This window comes from Prionailurus bengalensis, chromosome D2 (assembly GCF_016509475.1).
Source record: "Prionailurus bengalensis isolate Pbe53 chromosome D2, Fcat_Pben_1.1_paternal_pri, whole genome shotgun sequence".
Taxonomy (NCBI): domain Eukaryota; kingdom Metazoa; phylum Chordata; class Mammalia; order Carnivora; family Felidae; genus Prionailurus; species Prionailurus bengalensis.
The window spans coordinates 54650471-54678253 of NC_057351.1; the positions used below are offsets into that span (position 1 = coordinate 54650471).

The window sequence follows — 27783 nt, forward strand, 5'->3', positions numbered from 1 at the left end:
TTAGTACAACAAAGCTCTCAATCAGTTTTATTTCCTCTCACCACAGTGGAAGGAAAAATGCAGAAATGAGTGGTAGGGTCATTTGCTAGTGAAAAAAGGGGGACTAGGATTCCACATTCATATTGGAAACTGACTAGAAATAATCGCTCTCCCCACTCATGCCCAGGCAAAGTGTGTGGCCCAAGGGAGTAGGGAGGGGCCGGATGAAATCCATAGACAGCAGTTTTCTGTGCTGAACAGTCAGCTGCTCTCAAGTCCAGAGGGCATCTATTCCCAAGTTCATCCAGGGGACAGCAGGAGCATGTTCCTTTTTATGCTGGGCCCATGTGTGGCTGTGAGCAGGTGGATGAAGATCTTGCAAAACTTCAGTCACGTACAACACAACCTGAAGGGCTGGAGGAAGGGCTCTTGATGTTCTCAGCTTGAGAAGTAGAGAACCTTATGTGTACTTGGTGGTCTGCACAGTCCTAAGCAGAGAGCCAAGACAAAGATATTTGTATTGCTTTTGAAAAATCCCTTCTTTCATATACATTCCTTCAGTTAGGTCCTCTGTTATCCTGAATGCTCTCCTCTGGTCATGAGCAGGTAAGGGCCTATTTTGCCAAGATAAGTAGGCTGTCTAAAATCAGATACTTCTTGTTTCACTTGGTCTCTAGCTTGAGAACTCCAAGTACTAAGAGACACAGGATAAGGATGAGAGAGGCTGAACCTTTTTGAGAGTCTACTCCTCTGCTGAATGCTATTTTCAAGGGAAAAAAGAAGTCGAATGGTAGTTTCCAGTCTATTCTGGGTTGGCCCCTTGGAGGCTCTGGCTTCTGGGTAATGTCCACAAAAGTCACAACAGTTGTCAAAGCTACTTCTGTTACTTGGGAACCCTGCAGGAAGAAAATCCAGGACAGGTGAGTGCTTGGTATCCATTCATGCAGCTCTCTAACTTGACTGTTATTATCACTTTTCCTGAAAAAAGACCAAAACCAAATTGCTCTAAGCAAGATATACCTTTTTCTCATATTGGTGCTACATAGTTCTTGTTCTATAATATACAAGGAAATTAATTTTTTTTTTTTAATTTTTTTTTTCAACGTTTATTTATTTTGGGGACAGAGAGAGACAGAGCATGAACGGGGGAAGGGCAGAGAGAGAGGGAGACACAGAATCGGAAACAGGCTCCAGGCTCTGAGCCATCAGCCCATAGCCCGACGCGGGGCTCGAACTCACGGACCGCGAGATCGTGACCTGGCTGAAGTCGGACGCTTAACCGACTGCGCCACCCAGGCGCCCCCAAGGAAATTAATTTCTTAGCAGCAGTCCATGACACCAGAACTGTGAACAGTTACACCTACCTAAAGTCTGAAAGACTGATTCTATAGTTTCCCCCAACTGGGGAGCTGGCTGATTATCAGAGACGCCACATGGCAAAACTGCTGCTGTTACGCTCTTAGCAGCTTCACCTTATCAAGTCCCAGAAGGCTCCAGGCTCTGAAGCAGAACACATGTGGAAGGAGTAGTGGCAATTCTATTCTGTCTTCAATTGCAGAAAGAAACGTGAGACTTCAGGGAAAAACAAAGAACTCCGTAATGTAGATAAAAAGCCCTTAGAGTCACAGAATCCCAGGGTCAGAAAGGATCCTCCAAACCACGCATCAATTCAAGTCAAATGAAACAGATGCTCCCAGAAAGGACCTTGTCAAGCTGATTCAAGTATCTGGTCTAATATACATAGCTTTTGGTAGATGTCGTCGTAGCCTGATGACTGGAACATGTTTATCTAAAAAGAATTCCTTTTGTTCTAAGTCTGTACTTACCAAACTTCTAATTATAATTGGACAGTAAATAAATACCTTGTTGAACCAGAAAGGAGTATTTTCTCCACTTACCTTTGTTTATTCCAATGCTACATATTCTCTACTGTGGTCTTTGGCAACAGTAAATACTAGCTGTGGGAACACAACTTGGCTTAGAATAACCTTTCTAGGTACTTACAAAAATGGGTATGGGGCCAGTGCTGTGATAATCTTGCAGGTCATATTAACTCTTTGGAATCTTTTTTATTTTTTTATTTTTAATTTTTTTTTTTCAACGTTTATTTTTGGGACAGAGAGAGACAGAGCATGAACAGGGGAGGGGCAGAGAGAGGGAGACACAGAATCGGAAACAGGCTCCAGGCTCTGAGCCATCAGCCCAGAGCCCGAAGCGGGGCTTGAACTCACAGACCGCGAGATCGTGACCTGGCTGAAGTCGGACGCTTAACCGACTGCGCCACCCAGGCGCCCCTGGAATCTTTTTTTAAACAGTGAAGTTCATGAGGGACTTGTCACAGAAATAATGTTACTTCTGAGCCACTGAGAGAACCATATATATTCCAGAACAGTCAGTGTAGGCTAAAGCTGACGAGGGAATCCTGATTCCAGCCAGGCATGGAAGACTGGCTGAAACTAACCAGACAAAGAAAATGGGGAGGATAGGATATAACATGGAGGCACGGATGAGGTAAGGATAGAAAGTGATTCCAGAATGACACCCCCCTCAGTGTGATTATGCAACTACTCCTTCCCCACCTCAACAAGAGATTGGACAATTACACAAGAGAAATTCTGGATTTAGGGACAGTGGGCATAAAGAAGGACAGAGTGATGTACAGAACTAAAAATGGGGAAATTCTTCTGTATAATGAAATCCCTTCCCTCATCTAGTTCCAAGATGCTGACAGATGGGTCTTACATCCATACCCTTCAGTCAGGAATCAAGAGGATCTTTTATGAAGAAAATGATCAGTTCCAGCAATAAGACAAAAAGATAATGACATCTGGCAGTTCTATAACCACAAAAGCAACTGCACCAAACTGTTCTACTGTGAAGGTCACCAGTCAGCAAATCTCACTCATGATGATCACAGAGCTTTCAATGAGCTTAACAGCTTACTTATATGTTAGACAGCTAGAGATTGCCAGATGTATGGGGGAAGCTTCTCACATTAAAGAGAAAAACTGTACATGGGCGCCTGGGTGGTTCAGTTGGGTGAGTGTCCAACTTTGGCTCAGGTCATGATCTCGCAGTTTTTGAGTTCAAGCCCTGAGTTGGGCTCTGTGCTGACAGCTCAGAGCCTGGAGCCTGCTTCAGATTCTGTGTCCTTCTCTCTCCCTATCCCTCCCCTGCTCACACTGTCTATAAATAAATAAACAAACAAACAAACAAACATTAAAAAATATATATAAAAAAAAGAAAAACTGTATCAAATGAGACTAAACAAACTCAGAGGAAACAAAGAAAGATGAGAAGTTGTTAAGATCTTTACTTTTATTTTTTTAAAAGTTTTATTTAAATAATCTCTACAACCCAGCGTGGGTCTTGAACTCATGACCCTGAGATCAAGAGTTGCAAGCTCTTCCAACTGAGATAGCCAGGTGCCCCAGATGTTTAAATATATAGAAGAAAAGGATATTATGAAATGAAATAGAAAATAAGCGCTCCTAAATATTAAAAATGTGAGAGCCAAAAAAAAATCAGTAAAAAGGTTAAAAAATAAAGTTGAGGAACTCTTCTAGAAAGAATAAAAAAGTAAAGAGATAAATATAAAAGAAAAAAAATCAGAGAACCAATCTAGTGACTCTGTAACAGATTAACAGGAGTTACAAAGAGAACAGAGAAAATAGTTGGGGGGGGGGGTGGTCTGATTATTAAAAAAATAGTGAAAATTGAAAATTCTCAGAGTAAAAAAAAAACAAAATTGTTTGGTAAATTAAAAATGAATGAAGAAAAAAAACCTGTCCAAGGGCATAATATTATAGAAGCTTTGGACTACTAGGAGCAAAAGATCTTAAAATGGCTTCTTAACAGTATTGGAAACTAGAAGACAATGGAAGAATGCCTTCAAATTGTGAGTGAAAATCTAGAAGGCCTGGTCAGGTGACCAATCATAATTGATAGGATAATGATGATGGTTGAATAAAGCTATCCTTAGACATGTGAACTAAAGAAAAAATGTACATGTGCATTTTTTTTTCAGAGGTTATGAGATTTTGAGCTCCACAAAACAAGAGAGTAAACCAAGAAGAAAAAAGTAGTGTCTAGTAAACAGTGAATCTTAACATAAGAAGCAAGAGGAATTCTAGGATGACAGGAAAGTTCCATAACAACTGCTGGGCAGTAACTTGTTTACACTACCTTAGGTAATAGAGGTCGCCATGAGGAAAACACATAGGAAAAAGTAGAACTGATAACATCATATGGCAAGTTCAACTGTTTAGAAAACTGCATTGAGAGAGATTTTACGGAGGTGTTGGAGTGTGAGACGTTTTAGCCTTTAGCTCAAAGAAAACTAAAGCAATGATATATGAGGTAATAATTTCAGAATGAATAAAAAATTTTACAAAAATTTAATGAGTTGGCTCAGCATATTTATAAAATCATAATAATGAGACACTGAATATTGATTTAATAAAGTATTTTATTTTTAGAGAAATATAGTCTTAAAAAAAAATTTTTTTAATGTTTATTTTTGAGGGAGAGAGAGTACAGGTGAGGGAGGAGCTGAGAGAGAGAGAGACTGAGGATCCAAAGCAGGCTCTGTGCTGACAGTAGTAGAGAGCCCTATGTGGGGCTCAAACCCATGAACCATGAGATCATGACCTGAGCCCAAGTCAGATGCTTAACTGACTGAGCCACTCAGGTGCCTCTGATTTAATAAAATATTTTGATGTAATAAAATATTTTGATGTAAATAATAAAATATATTGGGAGAGTGGTGGGAGGAGAAAAACAGAGCTAAACTCATCTACCAAAACAAGAATTCAATAGATAACCTATAAACTCATGATCCAGGAGGTAATTATTCAATATTGCTTAGAATCAAGGCTAGAGAGGATATAACATTTTAGTTCTTGTTAAGATATCCTCTTTTCTGGGGCGCCTGGGTGGCGCAGTCGGTTAAGCGTCTGACTTCAGCCAGGTCACGATCTCGCTGTTGCTGAGTTCGAGCCCCGCGTCGGGCTCTGGGCTGATGGCTCAGAGCCTGGAGCCTGTTTCTGATTCTGTGTCTCCCTCTCTCTCTGCCCCTCCCCCGTTCATGCTCTGTCTCTCTCTGTCCCAAAAATAAATAAACGTTGAAAAAAAAAAAAATCTTAAAAAAAAAAAAAAAAGATATCCTCTTTTCTGGCATTTTTTTACTTTAAAAACATGTATTATTTTGATAAATTATACAATTACTAATTAATTTGATAATTTATACCATTATCCAGCATTAACCCAATCTGCAGGGGAACTCTGAAATATAAGGTAGGCTTCACGGTCCCAACAAGTTGTGTTGTCTCAACCCAAACAAAGTAAGGAAGCAAGGGAGGTGAGTTTTTCTTTTCTTTCCCTTTCTTTCTTTTTAGAGAGAGAGAGAGAGAGTGCCAGTGGGGTAGAGGGGCACAGGGGGAGAGAGAGGGGGAGAGAGAGAGGGGGAGAGAGAGAGAGAGAGAGAGAGAGAGAGAGAGAGAGAGAGAGAGAATCTTAAGCAGGCTCCATTCTTCGTAGGAAGCCCATTACGGGACTCCATCCCATGAATCATGAGATCATGACCTGGGCCAAAATCGAGTCAGACTCAATGGAATGAGCCACCCAGGCGCTCCAAGAGCTGGGATTTTCTATTCCTGTATCCTTCAGTCATTGGTTAAGGGCCATTTGGGAGATGTGTATTTCAAGGCACTTTACAGGTAAAGTGGGTCTAGTAGCATGAGGGCAGTCTTTCACAACAGACATAACAAAACACAACAGAAAGGGGAAGAAAACCTTAGGCATACCCACCAAATTAAAAAAAGGAGAGGGTGAAAAATAGAAAGGTAAGTGCAGAAAGGAAAATTACATTTGGTAGTCAACAGGGTATCACATATAAAATAGAAAAGAAATGAATGGGATGCCCAAACTGAAAACATATCCATTATCCTTGACTCATTCTCCCTCAACCTCTGTATCCAAGCAATCAAGTCCTATCTGTGACACCCCTAAATCTCCTGAACTCTACTTCCTGCAGCCCTCACAGCCTCTACCTGGGCCCAGCTATCAGTGTCTCCTGATGAATTTCCATAACAGTATTCTAAATTTCACCTCAGTATTGTCCTTCACTTTCCATAAGCAGGGATGATGTTTATCTTGTTTACCACACTTTACCTAGAGCAGCAACCATAGTATTTGGCACAAAATAGGCACTCAATAAAGATTTTTTTTTTTGACAAATGAGTAGAGGTATTTTGGATAGGACACTAATATAAAGTAACAAGAGATAATAAATCATAAAGAAAAAATTATGCCATAGCTATTTAATAGTAAGTACAAATCACTTTGACCCCTTATCCCTCCCACAACACCCTAATTAGGATCCTTAAAGTTTGTGATTCCTTCCTTCCTTATTTGTTTATAAACTAATATTTCAAATTAAATGCTTACTCTTCATATATTAAGAATATTGCCTCCATAATTGTGTGGAAGTTTGGAACAAACACAATCTAATGGTCCAATACTTAAAAGGAATTTGAATGCACTTATCAGGTCATTGGATAATATTGAATGTTACCGACTCATTTTAGAATTTGTGTTTCAGTACCACATGACGAACAAGGTTTTTAAGTTCAGTGTGTTATACATAAATTTTGAAGACTAAAGTTTTTGTATTTGCATTTTATCTTTTTTTTTAAAGTTTATTTATTTATTTTGAGAGAGAGAGTGTGAGCAGGGGAAGGGGAGAGAGAGAGAAGGAGAGAGAGAATCCCAAGCAGGCTCCACACTGTCAGTGCAGAGCCCCACGCAGGGCTCAAACTCAGGAACCAAGAGATCAGGACCTGAGCAGAGATCAAGAGTTGGATGTTTAACTCTGGGTGGACTGAGCCACCTAGGCGCCCTCTATTTGCATTTTAAAAGTGATGTATAAGCAAAATTAGAGAATTCACTGTTTAGTGAATGTGTAGCAAGGACACAGGAAAAAAAACAATATTCAAAGTCTAGTCATCCCCTTTCTCTTATCAAAACAAACAAAAGACACATAGCCAAGTTAGCACAGTTCTTGTACTGTGGATCCAGTTCTGTTATGTATGGTTAATTTATTTCTGCCTTAAACTATCATATTTTATGATATTTACTTCAGAAATTACCATCAACAATTCTGTTTTAACACTTTGGGAGGTTTAGGAGCTTTATTTGTTTCAATCCAGTTTATATTGAGCGAAATCCTTTGTCCCCAAATAAGATTTACTTTGTAACAATATGAAAAGTTCAGATTAGGTTTTGTTTGGCTTTGGTAATAAGAAGTACACCCAATATATTACTGTATTACATCTTTATAATCACAAATTATATATATATATAATTTTTTTTTAATCTTTATTTTTGAGAGAGAGACAGAGTGTGAGCAGGGAAGGAACAGAGAGAGATGGAGACACAGAATCTGAAGCAGACTCTAGGCTCTGAGCTGTCAGCACAGAACCTGATGCGGGGCTTGAATTTACAAACGGCAAGATCGTGACCTGAGCCGAAGTCAGATGCTTAACTGACTGAGCCACCCAGGTGCCCCTAAACCACTGTATGTTAATCCTCTATGTCAAATCATTACAAATGAAAAGAAACTATCATTATTAGAAATAGAGCCATGAATACCATCCCTTAGATTTATGTTTTTGTAACTACACATTTCATCAGCTAGAACTATGAACTAGAACAAATTCATCTTTGCTCAAGTGTGTAATTCATAACTGAGCTCTGAGAGCTCTTTATCCTACATACAAGAACCTTGTCAGAAACATTTATTGCAAATATTTCCCCCTGATCAGTGGCTTTTATTTTCAGCTTTCCTGTGTCTTTTTAACTTTTTATAGTGGTATAATTTGTGTACAATAAAATGTACACATCTTAAGTGTTTGGTTCAATGAGTTTTGACAACTGTATATGCTGTATAGCCCACACCCAAAACAAGATCTGCAATATATCCATCATTACAGAGGACAATGTGTCCCTTGTGTCTCTTTCCAGTCTGTCTCCCAGAAGCAACCACTTTCTTTTATCACTAAAGATTATTTTTGCCTGTTCTTATACTTTGTATAAATGGAACCTTAAAATATTATTTTTGTGTGTGTTTAGATTCTTTCATTCAAGCCAAATGTTTCTGAGACTCATGTATACTGTTTTGTGTACAAGTAATTCATTGTTTTATTGTAAGAATTCCATTGTGTGAATATATCACAATTTTCCCATTCTCCTGATGATGGATATTTGGATTATTTTCAGTTTCGCGCTATTATGAATAAGGCTGCTATGATCATTCTTTATAGGTCTTGTTTTGGACGTATGTTTCAATTTCCTTTGGGTAAATACCAAGGAGTAAAATTGCTGAGTCACAGGGAAGATGAATATGTAAAAGACTAAATGGTTTTACCATTTTCATCCCCATTAGCAATGTGTGAAAACTGAGATTTCATGTTATGTCTTATTGATTTTAGTTATTCTAGTAAGTATTATACTTAATTTCCTAGTGAGTGCTATCTCATGGTTATAATTTGCATATCTCTAATGACTAATGACTTTGAGCAGCTTTTCTTTTTTTTTTTTTTAATTTTTTTTTTTTCAATGTTTATTTATTTTGGGACAGAGAGAGACAGAGCATGAACGGGGGAGGGGCAGAGAGAGAGGGAGACACAGAATCAGAAACAGGCTCCAGGCTCTGAGCCATCAGCCCAGAGCCTGACGCGGGGCTCGAACTCACGGACCGCGAGATCGTGACCTGGCTGAAGTCGGACGCTTAACCGACTGCGCCACCCAGGCGCCCCTTGAGCAGCTTTTCAAGTTTACTGGCCATTTGTTTATTTCCTTTTGTGTAGTATCTGTTCAATTTTTCCATTTTTAGTTAATTAATTTATTTATTTTGGTCCTTGATTTATTTGTAGGCATTCTTTTTATATTTTGGATATTAATCTTTGGTCAGATAATGCACTGAAAAATATTTTCTACCAAACGATAGCATGCATTTTCATAGAGGTGTCTTTGATTAGCAGTTATTTTAAAGTTTGATAAAGACATATTCATCAAATTTTTAGTTTTATGGTTTGATATTTGTTTCTTATTCAAGAAATAATTGCCTAATTTAAATGTGCAAAAATATCCTCCTATGTTTCCTTTAAAGCTTTGTGACTCTGGGTTTTATATATAGGTTTACAATGCAAGCATAAGTACTTTTTGTGTATGGAGTCAATTCATTTTTTCCCCTATGTTTATTCAGTAGTTTCAGTTTTATCCAGTTGTTTCAGTACCAACTATTTTTTAAAAAGTCCTTTTCTCATTGAATTGATTTGATGTGTGGATCTATTTTTGGACTCTATTTTGTCTCATTGGTCTATTTGTCTTTCCTTAAAAAAATTTTTTTAATGTTTGTTTATTTTTGAGAGAGAGAGAAAGACAGTGTGAGTGGGGGAGGGGCAGAGAGAGAAGGAGACACAGAATCCAAAGCAGGCTCCAGGCTCCAAGCTATCAGTCAGCACAGAGCTGAACGCAGGGCTTGAACTCACGAACTGCGAGATCATGACCTGAACTGAAGTTGAACGCTTAACCAACTGAGCCACCCATCCACCCCTATCTTTTTTTTTAAAAAAAAATTTTTTTTAAATGTTTATTTTTGAAGGAGAGACAGAGCATGAGAAGGGAAGGGGCAGAGAAAGAGAGACACAGAATCCTTAGCAGGCTCCGGGCTGTGAGCTGTCAGCACAGAATTCAGGAACTTCGAGATCATGACCTGAGCCGAAATCAGACACTCAATTTACTGAGCTACCCAGGTGCCCCCATTTGTCTATCCTTATACCAGTACTACACTGAGATTTAGAGTATATCCTGAAATCAATAGTTAAGTCCTCCAACTTTGTTCTTCTTTTTCAAAATTGTTTTGGTTATTCTCTTTGCATTTTCATATAAATTTTAGAATCAGATTGTCCATTTCCACAAAAATACCTGCTAGGATTTTTGGGGGTTTGCATTCATTCTGTTAGATTCATTTGGGAACAGATTATCTCAATGCTGAGTCGTCTTCTCCATGAACATGGTATATTGCTTCATTTCTTTAGGTCTCCTGAAATTTCTCCCTATAATGTTTTATAGTGAATAGGTCTTTTGCTCTTTTGCTAAATTGGTTCCTAAGTATTTTATATGTTTTCCATGTTATTGTAAATGAAACTGAATAAATTCATCTTTAAAATAACATCTAGTTATTTCTAGGTGTTTTCCTAGTGACTTTAAGAAAGTTTAATTACAGGGGCGCCTGGGTGGCTCAGTTGGTTAAGTGACCGACTTCGGCTCAGGTCATAATCTCGCAGTTTGTGAGTTTGAGCCCTGTGTCGGGCTCTGTGCTGACAGCTCAGAGCCTGGAACCTACTTCGGATTCTGTGTCTCCCCCTCTCTCTGCCCCTCTCCTGCTCACGCTCTGTGTCTCTCTGTCTCTCAATAATAAATGTTAACAAAAATTTTTTAAAAAGGAAGTTTAATTACAAAAGCAGTAAATTATAAAAAGTTAAGACTATTGGTAAGTAAAAATGAGAAATAAAAACACCGTATTTCCATCTCTAAGAATACCAGTAATAACATTTATGTCTTGACCTACACATACCTAGATCCATATATATGTTTGTTTTTTTTTTTTTCAACGTTTATTTATTTTTGGGACAGAGAGAGACAGAGCATGAACGGGGGAGGGGCAGAGAGAGAGGGAGACACAGAATCGGAAACAGGCTCCAGGCTCCGAGCCATCAGCCCAGAGCCTGACGCGGGGCTCGAACTCACGGACCGCGAGATCGTGACCTGGCTGAAGTCGGACGCTTAACCGACTGCGCCACCCAGGCGCCCCCATATATATGTTTTTAACCATGTGAAATCACATTGTTCAGGCTGCTTAGAAGTTTTTTTAAAAAAAAAGAAAAAGAACCTCTACCTTTTCCTGTTAGTATTTCTTTCTAAGATGTAGTCCATACTCAAGTTTCCCAACTATTACAAAATGTGATTTACATTGTCCAAATCGGAATCCAATGCAAAAAAATGAACTGTATCTGATTGTTTATTCATGAGTTTCTTTTAATCTAACACAATTAAATATGGTGATTTCTATTATGATGATTAGAACTTATTCAACTATAAAGCATATTGTAAATATCCATGTAAAGGTAATTTTTCCTCATATAAGTACATAATCTTTAAGAAGTTAGCTGGTACCTGATATTAATATTATGATTTTGGGGGTGGGGGAGAGGGGAAAGTGGGTGATGGGCATTAAGGAGGGCACTTGTTGGGATGAGCAATGGGTGTTGTACGTAAGCCACTTTGACAATAAATTATATTTAGAAAAACATAATTTTAGGAGAACTAATGATTTAAATAAAGTGAAGTTAAGGAAATAATTTCTAAAAAAAAATGAATTATTTATGTACAATACTCTGCTAGATAATGCACACATTAGTTCTCCATGTTTTTTGGGGCCAAATATAAATTTGAGGGAGAAGCCAATGAAAAATTTTAAATTCCCTCAGTATTTTAAAGATGTCAGTGAAATTATCAAGATTTTCAAATGAGCCAAACAGAACTAATACGTTAAAGAATAAATGTGGTTAAACATTATGTATCAGGGAGACACCTCAAGTGGGTATACATTTTAACATATGGAACAATGAGCATAACTTTCAAAAGTTCTTTAAAAAAGGTAAAAAGAAAACAACCCAGTCAACTAAGTAAGGTTCTTCTATAAAGACTATTAAGAAGTACAGAAAAGGGTCAAGTGCTTCTATAGTCTTATCATTCGTTAAGAGATAAAGGCAAATGGTGGTTGATTGATCCCTGAAAAGGAAAGACTTTGGTGATAGAAACTTTACAGACTGTCACAGTGATCCAATGGTGGTGATATTCTCTAAGACCTCAATAGGTAAGAGAAATCCCAATCCAGCTACTTCCTAGCCCTTTCCTTTAAAGCAATTGTTTCTAAAATCAAGTATATTTCATTTTTATTTAATTTAGTGTTCTTTACCTTTCCTAGTATGGATCTTGGCTTGGCTTCAAGAAATCAATAAATCCCTTGAGAAAGAATATTGCATGTCTGTGCATTTTTCTAGTAAGTGAATAGCTTTCAACAGATTCTTAGTGGGGTCCATAAGATTAAAAACCACTAAAACAGGGGCGCCTGGGTGGCGCAGTCGGTTAAGCGTTCGACTTCAGCCAGATCACGATCTCGCAGTCCGGGAGTTCGAGCCCCGCGTCGGGCTCTGGGCTGATGGCTCGGAGCCTGGAGCCTGTTTCCGATTCTGTGTCTCCCTCTCTCTCTGCCCCTCCCCCGTTCATGCTCTGTCTCTCTCTGTCCCAAAAACAAACAAACAAACAAAAAAAAACACTAAAACAGATTGGGAGCTTGACTGGCAGTTATTCTAGCATATGCTATTTGACAGAGATATAAAACACTGCCAACTTTCAGTTATAATAAATAAAATAAATTAGTAAATAAAACAATACAATTAGCTTTAAAACGTAGTCAGAGATGTATTTTCTTTTTTTCTTTTTTTAATTTTTTTTTAACCTTTATTGATTTTTGAGACAGAGAGAGAGAGCATGAATGGGGGAGGGTGAGGGAGAGAGGGAGACACAGAATCTGAAACAGGCTCCAGGCTCTGAGCTGTCAGCCCAGAGCCTGACGTGGGGCTCGAACTCACGGACTGTGAGATCATGACCCAAGCCGAAGTCGGACGCTCAACCAACTGAGCCACCCAGGCACCCCCAGAGATGTATTTTCTAAAAGTGTTTTTCAAATTGCAAATTATGACTCATTAGTGTCTAGCATTAAGAAAAGAACAGAACAGGGCACCTGGGTGGCTCAGTCAGTTGAGCGTCCGACTTCGGCTCAGGTCATGATCTCGCAGTTTGTGAGTTCAAGCCCCGTGTTGGGCTCTGTGCTGACAGCTCAGAGCCTGGAGCCTGCTTCGGATTCTGTGTCTCCCCCTCTCTCTGCCCCTAGGCCACTCGCATTCTTTCTCTGTCTCTCTCAATAATAAAAAATAAATAAACATTAAAAAAAAAAACCAGAATAAGCTACAACAGAATAGACAACATCACATTGTGCATTGCATAAAAACATTGTTTTATATTTCATTTTTATATATGTGTGTGCTAAAAGGTAGGTTGTTGTAAAATACATAGAGACTAGTAATTTCAGTTGCTTCTGTGGAAGGGGCAAGTTTCTCAAGTCAGCCCTTAAGGTGAAAATTTTTGTATAGTCACAATTCCCTTTGCAAATCCTTTAAATCATCCTAAGTAAAGGTACATGATTTGGTATAACCCATAACACTTCCAGTAAGTTTAACACAGTTAATTTTTGCATCATGACTGGAAGAGATATACTGTCTTCAGTTATACATGAATGAAGCACAACTGAAGTTTTCAATTGTCAACCAATTAGACCAGTTAGATGTGACTGACTGCAAAGTGTGATTTTGTAGAGGGGGCAAACTAACCCAAAAAGCCAACTTCTACTAAATACTAGAAAAAAGATAATGATTAAAATATCTAGATAAGAGATAAGCCACTGGGTAGCTTCCATGCCTAGGAGAACAAGAGATTCAGAAAGAACAGTCCTGTGGGTATCTTTCCAAACTTGCAAATAAATACAGTTTAGAAAAAGAAAACCATATGTTCAGTGTAGGATCTCTAACTGATTAAATGAAGCTTATAGAAGTATTGCTATGTTATTCAGTAATACAGAGAAAAAATGGAGTGCCTTCACTAACAGTTTCTGGTAACCTGAGTTTTAACCCCATTTATAGGCATAGAGAGCTAAGGTACTCAACTCTGTCGTAAGAAGGAGCTACAGATATTTTACTTCTGGCCTACATGCAGTCTCTAGTTCATTTCTTTTCTGGGATGTAAATGCAATGACATATAGATAATAATTTCAGTGAGTTTTAAGTATCATTAAAAGTTGATACACTGGCATGCCAATTTATATGTGAATCAGTTCACCAGATCTTAATCATTTCTCTGTTTTTGCAATTTTAAAGCTAAGGATTATATACTAAAACCAAGGCAGATGTTAAAGTGGCTTAACACACATCATAAACAATAGGTATATGTTTACTGCACTACTAAAATTATTTATCTTAATGGAATGCAATCAACTAAGAACTGATGAGTACAAACTAGCCACAGCAATATCTCTTTAAGCAATCAACAGGCTCACAGACTCTGATAAATGTGTGACTATCATACTGAATGCACAGTTATGGAAAATGTTCTCTGTGCTTAAATCAACTGGTATAGTAACACTGGTATGATAATTTTTTTTTTAAAGTTTATTTATTTTGAGACAGAGACAGCATGAGTAACGGAGGGTCGAAGAGAGAGGAGACAGAAACCTAAGCAGGCTCTTTGCTGCCAGTGCAGAGCCCAACAATGGGCTCGAACTCACAAAACCATGAGATCATGATCTGAGCCGAAACCAAGAACTGGATGCTTAACCAACTGAGCCACCCAGGTGCCCCACACTGGTATGATAATTGCAATGAAATTAACCTATAAGATAGTCTGGGTTCAGGAAATTAAAAAAGAAAACAAACTGGGGAAAAATATATACACTATTTATCATGACAACATGCTAATTTCAATAATCAGGCAGGGAGGTTGACTTGAAAGTTGTATCAGCTCTCTCTAACCAAATGTTGGCTGGTAGCATAAATTGGCTCTCAATGTTAAAAAGTGACCTGCTTCTCATATAGCTGGTAAGACCATCTAGGCATTTCAAGGCTTAGCAGTACTTTATGAGCCATAACTTACCTTTATAGACTGGCACTGGTATAGGAATCGGGCTCCTGACACATGAGCTTGTGGGTTGGACTGGAGGCCTGTATATGCCCACAATACCTGGATCTCCAAGGAAACTGGTATGACACAGCAGGAAGTACAATTCATAGCCTGTAGAAGGGTAAAGAAGCATCTGCTTGAATTGCTGATGGTTGCCTACAGTCAGTTACCATGCATTAAGTAGCCATTGTTTCTTAAAAATTATACACAACAAAGGAGGTAATAGGACTTAGAGAAAGAACACAAAAGTTCACAATAGACCATACTATTGTCCTTGATCTTAAAAAAATTAATATTCTAAAATGGAAATGACTAATTTAGAGATTAATAAAATGTGAACCCACGTACAAGGGTTATAAGAAGTGCTCAGTAGCGGGGCATAGTCAGTGCTGTGGACTGCCAAAAAAAAAGCCATTTCTGGCTGAGGATGGCTTCACAGGACTGGAATGAGTAATGTGTGACTGGAAGAAATGGTGATTAAAGGAAAATTCAGGTAGAGAGATGGCACATAAAGAGGTGTGGAACTAGGGGTGCCTGGGTGGCTCAGTCGGTTGAGCGTCCGACTTTGGCTCAGGTCATGATCTCACGGTTCATGGATTCAAGCCCCACATCAGGCTCTGTGCTGACAGCTCTGAGCCTGGAGCCTGTTTCAGATTCCGTGTCTCCCTCTCTCTCTGCCCCTCTGCCACTCATGCTCTGTCTCCTTCTGTCTCAAAAATAAACATAAAAAAAATTTAAAAAAAAAGAGGTGTGGAACTAGACCAGCACATGATGTCATGGAGGGATATTCACTGATTAATTTGAATAATAGTTACTGAGTGTCTTCTATGTGCCAGGCATGATGGAGGCACTGGCCTTGAGCAGACCACTTGACTAAAGCAAAGGATTTGTACCCAGAGCAGTGAAAGGTAAAGGAAGACATTTCAGGGTTAGATTATGAAGTCCAACTCCAGGAAGATTAATTCCAAGAGGTAAGAAGGATTGCCGGAAGTGAGGACATCAATCAGGAGGTTACTATAACCTAGCAGACACAAGGCACTATCCTCAAATATGCCTTGTGCTTTCCTAGCTTCATACCTTTTTAGAGTAAGGCTCAGACACTGGCAATAATAATATAGGAATGGGGGGAGACAGACCATATTTAAGCTTACTTTATTCAGGAACTAACAAACTGTTTCCCAAAGTGACTGCATCATTTGCAGTCCCATCAATAATGTCCGAGGGGTCCAGTTTCCACACACCCTTGCCAACACTCATTAGTGTCTCTCTTTTAAGAATAGCCATCCTCATGGGTGTGAAGTGGTATCTCGTTGTAATTTTGCATTTTCTTAATGGCTAACAATGCTGAGTCTTTCATGTGTTTGTCCCAAATATTTTAAAACATCTTTCTTTTCATTTATTCTACATTAGGAATACTTTCCTATGTTGTCAAATGTTCTTCAAAAATGTGATTTAAAAATACAAATTGTAGGCTTAAGGCAAAAAAAATAACAAAGAGTAGTTCCAGCATAATCTGAACCTTGTCACTAACCATCCTCTTCCTGTTCTCAGCTACAATCACCCCAAACCACACTTCCTCTGTAGGGCTCTGTGGGAGATTTACAAGAACTCGATTGGACTTCAGTTGCCCAAAGCCTGGATCAAGTACACGTGTTTACTTACCCCAAGACTTTTTAAAAGGAAAGAAGTATATAAGGAATAAAGTCATAATAGTGCTGCAGAAGAGAAAAGGGAACTTTCAAAATAATCTCTAAGGAGAAAGGCATTTCAAAGTCTGAACCAAAACTGAAAGGTTAAATAAAAAAAGTAAATTGATATCTTTCACAATATAAAAAAAAAAATACCAGAAACAAAGTCAAAAGACAAATGACAAACTGGGGAAAAAAATCTGCAAATCATACCAAAAGAGTTCATATCTCAAATTTGCAAAGATTTCCTATAAGCCATAACACAGTAATTCAGTAAAAATGGACAAGGAATATAGATAGATAATAGTGAATAAAATACAAATTGTTCAACCATATATCAAAATACTCAACCTTACTCACAGTGAGAGAAAAATAAAACTACACTGAGATACTAATTTTCACTTATGAAAAAAGATTAAAAATTTTTATGACATAGTATTAAAGAGGGTTAGGGGAAAAAAGCAGTGTCACAGATGAATGATGGGACTGTAAATTAGTGCAACCTGTATGGGGAATAAATTGATGATATTTATTAAAATTTTAAACGCATATACCTTTGATCTAGCAATTCTACTTCTAGAAGTTATCATATAGGTTTAGTCTCTCATGTATGAAATGTTGCCTGAACCAGGATACAAAATGCTGCATTGTGTATAACAGCAAAAGACTGAAAACAACTTGAATGTCTACCAAAAACTCTGCATAAATAAATTATGGTTCGTCCATGTAATGGAATATTATGTAGCCATACTGTGCAAAGAATGAGGAAGCACATTATGTACTGATATGGAACACACTCTATGACCAAGTGAGAAAAGCAAGGTGTAGGACAGTGTCTACAATGTTATATCATGTGGATAAAAAAAGTACAAGAGTATATACTTGTGTGAGCATGCAGTATCTGTGGAAGGAAACAAACTAGTAATTTCAGTTGCTTCTGTGGAAGGGAAGAGCTGTCTGAGACACAGATTTTTATTTTGTACTTTTTGAATTTTTAGTCAAGTATATGTATTATACAGAAAAATAAACAAAATTTTAATATATATATTTTAATACTTAATCATTTTTTTGAGAGAGAGAAAGAGACAGAGCATGAGTGGGGGAGGGGGAGAGACAGGATGGAGACACAGAATCTGAAGCAGGCTCCAGGCTCTGAGCTGTCAGCACAGAGCCCAACACGGGCTTGAACTCACAAACTGCGAGATCATGACCTGAGCTGAAGTCGGACGCTCAACTGACTGAGCCACTTGGGTGCCCCAACAACTTAAAATTTTAAAAGGAAAGAAAATTAAAGGTACAGCTAAGACTAAAGTGAGAAGATAGGGGGTTAGGCAAAAGAGGAAGAAGACAGAATAGTATAGCAGATTTACTTATGTCACTTGAGCTGGAGTCCAGAAACACACTTGCTGGCACTGATCTAGTGGGCCACCAGGAAAAGTGCAAACAGAAACAGCTAAGTGAGTTTCCTTCTAGGGAAGGGGGTGTTGGGGTTTTCACTCTTCATTGAATACCATTATATACATGGTTTGAATTTTTAACCTATTAATGTATTTTTATTAAATATAAATATGTAAACTTTTGTAACAGAAAGAAAACACAATTTCAACCTCAAAGAATCTGTGTTGATCAAACATTCAAGAATATAAGAGAATATCTGAAATATATACTTTCTCTTACCATAAGTAAGGTTGATTTTGAACCACAGAACAATCTCTAGATTTTCTACCTTCAAATTTTTTTCCAAGTAAGGAAAGTAAGTTAGGTATAAACCTAACCTGAAATAATAACTTCAAATGGCATGATTTTTTGTAGTCTTCCTTTTGTGACAACCGCATTATCTTCCTTCTATGAGGGTCACATCATCTATGGAAACAGGGCTGGTTTTAATTTTAATATCCACAATTTTCAAACAAAAGGGGCAAGTGAGTTTCTGTGAGAACGTATATTTCTCTCCTTACTGAAACACTGCAGTTCCTGCTGAGAATCCTTGTCCACTCTCTCTTTTGGGCTGGGTCAGCGTTACCAAAGATGGCAACATGTTCTGGGCTGGTTTTTCCATGAAGAGTCTGATAAATTTCCTGCTGTAAGTGGCTGCAGTCCACCTTTTTCAGCCTGAAATGAAACACCATGGAGGCTGGAGTTCAATGCTAACATATTGATCCAAACGTTAAAAATAATATTATAGGAGCACCTCGGTGGCTCAGTTAGTTAAGTGCCCTACTTCAGCTCAGGTCATGATCTCACAGTTCATGGGTTCAAGCGCCACATCCGTTCTGAGCTGACAGCTCAGAGCCTAGAGCCTGGAGCCTGCTTTGGATTCTGTGTCTCCCTCTCTCTCCGCCCCTCCCCCGCTTACACTCTGTCTCTTAAAAATAAATATGTTAAGGGGCGCCTGGGTGGCGCAGTCGGTTAAGCGTCCGACTTCAGCCAGGTCACGATCTCCCGGTCTGGGAGTTCAAGCCCCGCGTCGGGCTCTGGGCTGATGGCTCGGAGCCTGGAGCCTGTTTCCGATTCTGTGTCTCCCTCTCTCTCTGCCCCTCCCCCGTTCATGCTCTGTCTCTCTCTGTCCCAAAAATAAATAAACGTTGAAAAAAAAAATTTTTTTTTAACATATTTATTTTTTTTTTTTTTAATTTTTTTTTCAACGTTTATTTATTTTTGGGACAGAGAGAGACAGAGCATGAACGGGGGAGGGGCAGAGAGAGAGGGAGACACAGAATCGGAAACAGGCTCCAGGCTCTGAGCCATCAGCCCAGAGCCCGACGCGGGGCTCGAACTCACGGACCGTGAGATCGTGACCTGGCTGAAGTCGGACGCTTAACCGACTGCGCCACCCAGGCACCCCAAAAAAATTTTTTTTAAATATTACAAAATAAATTGGAAGACATAATCCTTATTAGTAGGTATAAGAGACTGTCAGAAAACTTTTAGCAATATTACTATTATATAGATTATAAAACTACTCCTAACTAGCACTTTCAAAATATAAAAGTTGTCCTTATCAACATATTCCCTACAGAGAGAGGCAAAATTGTGGGAAATGATGTGGAAGCAAAGAATTACCTGAGCTTGCATCCAGATATTGCATTCACTCCAAATTGCACTTCATGTTTCTTAACAGAGCAGATTCCATCACCCTGGCTCTGCAAGAGGGTCATCTGAGGTGGAAAGTGATGGTCAAGGAGAGTGTAACAGAAGAAAAAGAAGGCAGATTGGAAAATTTATGCTCTTATTATTCCTTTAACACTATATTTTACTATTATCATAACATTGTTCAAGTTACAAATTTGTTTTTTCTCTCTAGTAGTTAAAAAACACAAGAGACAATTACTATTTTCCCCCAAATGTCTACCCACACACCAGTATATAACTATTTCCTTAAAACAAACACTTTCAGCTTTTGGTAGCAACGACTTTGAGAATATAATGTATTAATGGTTTGGTAAAGGAAGTCCTGAATACCTAAAAAAATCAGGGGACCTCAGAATTGGCAAACCCAAAAGATCAGCAGCTGCAGCTTTTCTGCAAGAGACTACCCAAGTCCCAAAAAGGATACAGAGTGACTTTTATCACCAGTTAGGGCCAAAAGTGGCTTCCCAACAATATAGCCAGGATTTCCACTTCTAGGACCAGTAAGAGAAGCAGCTGTGCTCTGTTGAAAAGCCTGCACAAAGAACGAAGAAAAGTCACTTGCACAGAAAAGCACGCTACACTGTGTGGCTTCATACCCTTCTCTATGGCATTGCAGTAACTTAGCAGCACTGAACAATCTGGCTCCCTCACACAGTGGAGCATTTTGCAGAAATTTCTACTTCCCAACATCTTTTACTTTTTCATTCACTAAAATAGGTCCCAAGGGGCGCCTGGGTGGCGCAGTCGGTTAAGCGTCCGACTTCAGCCAGGTCACGATCTCGCGGTCCGCGAGTTCGAGCCCTGCGTCGGGCTCTGGGCTGATGGCTCAGAGCCTGGAGCCTGTTTCCGATTCTGTGTCTCCCTCTCTCTCTGCCCCTCCCCCGTTCATGCTCTGTCTCTCTCTGTCCCAACAATGAATAAACGTTGAAAAAAAAAAATTAAAAAAAAAAAATAGGTCCCAAGTGATCTGCATATTGAAATTCACTGTATGCTATTCCTACCAAGGATTACAACCAAGGATCTACCAACCTTTTGTTTCTCAAAAACTTTTATCAGTTAAGGAATTTAAACTTAATTTAGAAATATCTTTTAATTAATATAGACGTTCCAGTGATAAACTGTGAGAGACATGAGACTTGATTGATCATTTGAGGGCAGAGTTGAGAAGAAACCAGATTCTGCTGGGGTCAAAAGAAAGTAGAAGAAAGCCAAAAGAGTGGGTGATGGGCATTGAGGAGGGCACCTGTTGGGATGAGCACTGGGTGTTGTATGGAAACCAATTTGACAATAAATTATATAATATATATATATATATATGCGTGTATATATATATATGTGTATATATATATATATATATATATATATATATATATATATATAAAAAGAAGAAAGCCAAAAGATCGTGATCAAGATTGGAAAATTAGATTAAGTGGGAAATAAATAAAATGCTAAATGTCATCACATAATAATTTGACATGTTTATAAATACATACAGGCAAAAATTCATTATAAGCACCTAAATAGTACAGAAATATAAAAAGTAAAAAACAAACAAAAACTTGCCAAATGCCCAGATATATAAGAAAAGCTAGTTAAAGAATTTCTGTGGGAGGTTGCCTGAGTTTATGATTCAAAGTGACTATTTAAAAAAAGAGTTTGGATTTGAGACTAAAGTCCTGCTTCATTGGGGCCAGATAGAGAGTCACAGAAACTTTACTGGATAAATGTTGTTGAATCTCTATCACTTGTAGTTAAATTATGGAATAGCAAATGTTGAGGCCTCAGTTGACAGACTGAACTAGGTCTTCATATTCTTAATCTATTTTGCATGCATCAGAGAAGCCCAGGAACTATTTCTAACCCACTATTTCTTGCCCTCTCAATCCACTATAGAAGAAGGGCCCTAACCCTGAAGCGAATGAGGAAATGTTGCTGTAAGGAAGTGTCTGGCTCCACAGTCAGGTTGGTTTGTCCAAAACTGACAGAGACTTTCTGGATTCCAAAAGTCCCATTGGTCTCTATCTCATAGATGACCTGAAATACAAAAGTAAAATCAATTAATAAAATTTATTTATTCACTCATTTATTCATCTATTTAGAGAGTGCATGTGTGAGAGGGGGAGGGGTAGAGGAAGGAGAGGAAATCTCAAGCAGGCTCCATACCCAGTGTGGAGCCTGATGTGGGGCTCAATCTCATGACCATGAGGTCATGACCTGAGCCAAGAGTTGATCGCTTAACCAACTGAGCCAACCAGGTACCCCTAAAAATTATTTAATGGGCCAATTATACAGAAGATTTTCTGTCTTTAAAAGTTTTATTATAACTAAATGAGTGTACAGCATAGTGAATACAGTTAACAGTAGTATATTTATATTTGAATGTTGCTGAGAGTAGATCTTAAGTTCTCATTGCAGGAAAAAAATGTGTAACTGTGGTAATGAATATCAACTAAACTCAACTGGTGATCATTTCAGTATGTGTGTGTGTGTGTGTGTGTATGAAATTATCATGTGGTGTACTTAAATATATATATATATATATATATATATATATATATATGAAATTACCACCTTGTGTACCTAAAACTAATACAGTGTAACATATGAAATTATCATGTGGTATACCTAAAACTAATACAATGTAATATGTCAATTATATCTCAATAAAAGGAATAACTGAACGAGGAAAACTAAACAAGTAATCTTAAAAATGCTAAACACAAATACCATGAAAAGATAAAGTAGACTTCATATTATATCTACACATGCAAAAAGACACTGGATCTTTGAAAGGGTTTGAAAGGGTTTGAAAACTCTTTGACAGGGTTCATGGGAGAAGTGAGTTTATGGTAAGGATCGAAAGGAAAGAAAAATGAGTTCTGATTGTGTGCAGAGAAGATGAGTAGAGAGGGGAGCATGGAATGGACACCAGGTTTACTTGATTCTCCCAATGTCCGAGGATGAATGAAGATAGTAGCTGGAAATGGAAGTCATAAGCAATTGAAGGTAACCTTAGATTTCTGAGAAGACTTTAAAATGATGCTTAAGACAATTCTTCTTTCTGTAGCTTGATTAAAAGGGAGAATAGAGGAAAAGAAGTGGACTCCTCTATTTCAGATTTTCAGATGATACTAGTTTTTTTCAGGAGAAGAAAATGTGGTATGAACTATAATAAACCGCCAATAGGTAAAGGTAGAAAAGTCAGAAGTAATCTTAGTCTTTTGGGTGTGAAATATGGAGAAAGGCAGCAATGGAAACTGAAACATGGTAGGAGGAAGGTGATGGGCTCAGTTTTTGACATGTTAAGTTCCATGCACAAAAATTCCTATGTGGTTGGTCTGGTACTTAATGGAAGATGAGGCACCTCTGGTAATGTTGCTCAACAACCAACAAACAGTCCAGAATCTGAGATCAGCGTCCTTACCTGGGAAACCACATTCTGACAAATGTTTCCAGACAAGAGAGGAGAACCAGCCTGTGAGACAAGGGTTACAGGAACCTGGAACTAGCAAGGAGAAGAAGTAAATCAACTGAGATTGAAAGCAGTATTTTCTCTTCTAGCTACATATTATATTGAAATGAGTATTTTTCATTTTTCATCACCACCTTCCTCTTTCCTTCCCATTGCCAGCCTACAACTTAAGATAAAAAAAAAAAAATCATTTTAAATCAGCACTTCTCAAAACGTATTTCTCAGGTCCTTAATTTTACTGGATATAAAATAAAGGTTCTATGGTCAAATAAATTTTAGGAATACTATATCTGGTATTCCCCTTAGAGAGTACCAGGGTCCTCTAGCACATTAAAGACTCCAAGAAGACCGCTCTAAATATAATGTTTAACTTTACTTAACCCAATGTTTCTGAAACTTATCTAACACCTTGTGAATTTTTATTTCATGTGATGCTTATTAATCATAAAGAACTTACATGGGAAAATGTTTTACGTCCACACCTAACAGTTTGATACATCACACACAGATTTCCTTTCACAACTACAATCTAGACTGAAACTGCCTCAGATGCAAATGGACCAAATAGTCTCCTTATTTTTTCCTGATAAACAACGTCATACCTTCGTATTCTGCAGATCAGTCATACCTCTTGGAACCTAGAATAAGAGAACAGCAAGAACCGTGAGTGTGCATAGACCTCAGAGAAAATTTCCAGGAGCTTGTGGTTTCACATGTGGGGAGGAAAAATTAACATATTAGAATGATTCTTCTCTTCCACCTGACTCTTCTTAATACTAAAATGCCATGAGTAAAGCTGAGGGGAGATTGGACTGTGACACGCCTGCTCTGAGCAGAGCTCTACTGAACGGCAAAAGCAAGAGGTTTTGGTGAAATAGTGAAATGATATCCCCTCCCACCGTCCAAGCCAATCCCATTAGCCAGGAGGGTAGAATCTCTTATCTTGGATGCATATCCTCAATTCTTCCATCTGTCTTTAGATGACAGGGTTTTTGGGCCCTCTGCCTTTTTTGTAGCTCTTAGGCATTCTGACGTTCAGTTCAGTGCTTTTCCCACAACCCAATGGTGGGAAGCATGTTGACTTGGAGGGTAGGGACACCACCTTTAAGACTGTGAAGTTATAATAAGAGGCAGCATTGAGGGCTGGATCCAAGGTGCAGCTATTTGTCAGGTTCTTGAAGAAACGAGCACAGGTTGTACTTTTACTCTCCAGGAAACCTTAGAACACAAAGAATTAAGGGAGTGATAAAAAAGAAAGTCTATTTTCTTTTTATTTAAAACAACTTTTTTTAGGGTTTTTTTTTTAAACGATTTCTAAGAAAGCCTATTTTTCATTTTTATTTTATTTTATTTTTTTTAAATGTTTATTTATTTTTGAGAGAGAGAGAGAGAGAGAGAGCGTGAGTGGGGTAGGGGCAGAGAGAGAGGGAGACACAGAATCCAAAGTAGGCTCCAGGCTCTGAGCTGTCAGCACAGAGCCCAAGGCAGGGCTCGAACCCACGAACCATGAGATCGTGACCTGAGTCGAAGCTGGATGCTTAGCTGACTAAGCCACCCAGGCACCCCCAAGAAAACCTATTTTAAATTGAACAAAAATGTTGGCACTTTTGTTTTGGACTCACCTGCAGGATTGCTCTCAGCACAGAGCCCCCCAGCACCAACTCCGGCAGGCTGCCTCAGCAAGCTGATTACAGACCACTTGGGGAAATATGTCAAAATGGGGTCCCCAGCCTGAATAAAGTACAGTAGAAATTTATCCACAGTGAGATTGGACAGAACTCTACCAGAAAAGAAAAAGTAGAAACAAAAATTAACTCAATGACTTGTTAATATGGACAATACTGCCTTCTAAAAGAGTTGACAATGGTTTACCTAGTTGCAGCGGGGTACCTCAAAGATACCCCGTCAATTGTCAGCTATGAGGGGAAAAACCACACCAAACAATCCCATCCCTATCCCCAGGCTCACCCTGTAAAAAGGTGGTGGCGACTGGGTTTGGAACGTTGAAGTGAATGATTCGCCTCCAAACTCTGTAGCCAAGGCCTGGAAGTTGGTTGCATTGACCTTTTGGAGCTTCTGGAAATAGTTTAATCTTGCTAGAATGTTGTTTTTTTTTTTTAATGAAAAGGGGTTTAGATAAAAGAAAAGCATTTATTTTAAAATATCTGGCATGCCAAGTAACTACTTAAAAAAATATTCTTATTGGGGCATAATATATACATAGCAAAGTATGCAAATGCACTCATCTTAAGTGTAAACTCAAAAGATTTTTTACATATTTATATACTTTTATTCCCGCTACTCAGTGTAAGTTATAGAACATTTTCCCAGAACACTCCTAATCAATAACACTCCACTTTCAAAGACAACAAGTGTGATTTTTATCGCCTTCTATTTTATGTGTAATCTGTTAAAGGAATTATTGTTTTACTATTGACATCTAAGATAAGAATACGGCCAATGAATACCAGTCAGTTCCATGTCCTTAATGCCAGGAATGTGAGTGATTAGCAGACTGCGATGAAGACAGGAGGTTCAATAATGTTCACATTTGCCCCATACCAGATAAGTCTCTAGTACAACAAAAAGGTACTGTTTCCGTCAGAACATGGCAAAGCTAGAGACAACATTCAATTTGTCCTCTCCTTCCTGTTTCTTCTTCTTTTTTTTAATGTTTATTTATTGTTGAGACAGAGGGACAGAGCATGAGTGGAAGAGGGGTAGAGAGAGGGAGACACAGAATCTGAGGCACACTCCAGGCTCTGAGCTGTCAGCACAGAGCCCGACACGGGCCTCGAACCCACGGACTGAGAGATCATGACCTGAGCTGAAGTCAGAGGCTCAACCGACTGAGGCGCCCAGGCGCCCCATCCTTCCTGTTTCTTCTAAACCTCCACTGACCAGTCCTGATAATAATGTTTCCACCTCTCAAGTAATTGGCTTTATGTTTCCCTCCTTTCACTTCATAATGTCTACATTTAAAATTTCAGACACTCCAAAGGGGTATATTTTGTAACAATTCTATAACTTATATTAAACAAACATGTAAATCTATCTAAGTTCCTGTAGCCAGCTCCTTATGTCTAACAGGGATGACTGAAATTAAAGTTTTGTACAGGTTTTCTGATCCACAGCCAATAGGGCATAAGAAATTGCAAACGTTCACTACTAAGAGAAAGAGAGGGAGCAGGTGGAGAGGTAGAAGAGGGCGGATGATGGAAATTCAACAGAAAAAAAAAGTTAAAAAAAAAAGTCATGTTAGGTAACATGAACAGCCAATACATTTCTACTCACAGTTGTTCACAAGGACACAAAACTGCCTTACTCCACCTGAATCCATGAAAACTCTCGAAGGAAATGGGGAATTACTCCTGAAGATAAGAGAGTTGTCCACACACATCCAACTCGAAGACCTGAGAGGAAATAGGACGAAGAAGAGATACATTTAGAAGTGGAGGGTTTGGCCCAAAGGACGTGCCCCATGGATGTCAGTCAATGCCTAAGAGAGGCCTCCTTGGGCATCCATAGGACAACACAAAGGTCCTATTCTATCGGAGGGTCCTACTCTAGAGAATCCGAGGAGTAACTTCACTCCTGGGAAAAACCAAGGTAATCCCCCTTACAGAAGTGGAAGTGGGGGTGGAAGGCAGGAAGGATAACTCCTCCTACTTCCAAACATGACTTATTACAATTAGACCCTACAGGGTCTCAATCTCCTTTAGGATTCTACCGGCACACGGCAGCTCACCTCACGCTGCCCGGAAGGCAGAAGGAGAAAACTGTCCTCGGATGGAGAAGGTAGCAGTCCCTGTCGCAACAGCAATTTATGTCGCAGGTACCAGGAGTCAAGTCACAGACACAGACCGGTAAGGCTATGAAGGTAAAGCAGAGGGAATGGGGTGAGGACTCCCAAACTTCCGAGCGCGAATTCCCATCTTGCGACAGTCCCACTCCTCACTTAGTGGCAATCCACTTTTTCCACAGAATTTTAGATCTAAGGCAGTGGTTTTCCATCCCCACATCTCCTCCCCTCACCTGGGAAGAGGTCTACGGTCCCATTCTCAGGTGCAGAGGGGGTCACAACCGTAGGGCCCACCGTAGAGATTCCAGGCACAGGCCAGGGAGTTTCAGATCCCTCCGAGGATTGAAGGGTCCCTCCAGGCGACGCTGGCCCCACGTCCGAAGGGGTGGGGGCAGCCCCTGACGGAGAGGAAGGCTGAAGCCAGACGCCCTCGGGAACCATCAGGAAGAACACCTGCAGTAGCATGAGCTGCGAGATGCACATGGGGGCAGTCAAGACCCCCACGAGTTTAAAGTGGGTTTCAGCGGTCCCGAGGCGCGTCGGGGGAGGATGGTGGAAGGAGTCGCATCGCGTCTGACGTCTTCCGCATGCACCTGCTCATTGGCTCATGGCTATGGCCGAGAGTTTTTCAGCCAATAGAAAGCGGCGTTGTTACAGCTCTTTTAACAGCTTTTAGTGTGCGTCCTCCTCCTTAGGCCGGCCGCGCCCCGCCTCCGTCGCTTGGTAACGGCCAAACTCTCGGAGGAGCCCTTGCCCCTTCTCTCCGCTAGGTGACACTAGAAGGTCAGCGGAAAGACAGGTGGCTCGGAATGTGGCGCCGGCGTCGCGGCCCAAAGGACTGGGGCCTTCCT

The 27783-nt window shown here is 39.3% G+C and overlaps 1 protein-coding gene across 5 annotated transcripts; it reads right to left on the reverse strand.

Annotated features, from left to right (window-relative positions):
* On the reverse strand, positions 1-27512 carry TCTN3 (tectonic family member 3). 5 transcript variants are annotated; one of them, XM_043597092.1, is made up of 14 exons: positions 27166-27512; positions 26879-27002; positions 26425-26543; positions 25099-25226; positions 24753-24861; positions 24233-24348; positions 23733-23768; positions 23083-23157; positions 21567-21692; positions 20083-20190; positions 19590-19684; positions 18485-18638; positions 14812-14949; positions 1-875 (listed from the first exon to the last, which is right to left on the reverse strand). In XM_043597092.1, exons 1-14 carry the CDS (start codon positions 27413-27415, stop codon positions 642-644), a joined length of 1812 nt encoding a protein of 603 aa, XP_043453027.1. In that variant the 5' UTR covers positions 27416-27512; the 3' UTR covers positions 1-641. The 5 variants fall into 5 exon arrangements, 4 of the variants coding, with proteins under 4 accessions (XP_043453027.1, XP_043453026.1, XP_043453028.1 ...); XM_043597091.1 differs by having other exon boundaries at positions 23083-23163; XM_043597094.1 differs by having other exon boundaries at positions 860-957; positions 23083-23163.
* Positions 27513-27783: the final 271 nt, after the last annotated feature.

Excerpts from the sequence above, each read along its gene's own strand:
- TCTN3 (XM_043597091.1), bottom strand. The coding sequence starts at position 27,415 with ATGTGCATCTCGCAGCTCATGCTACTGCAGGTGTTCTTCCTGATGGTT. Across the intron at positions 26,544-26,878 it reads TGCCTTCCGGGCAGCGTGAG|GTCTTCGAGTTGGATGTGTG; the intron begins GTGAGCTGCCGT and ends ATTTCCTCTCAG. Across the intron at positions 23,769-24,232 it reads ATAACTTCACAGTCTTAAAG|GTTCCAAGAGGTATGACTGA; the intron begins GTGGTGTCCCTA and ends CTCTTATTCTAG.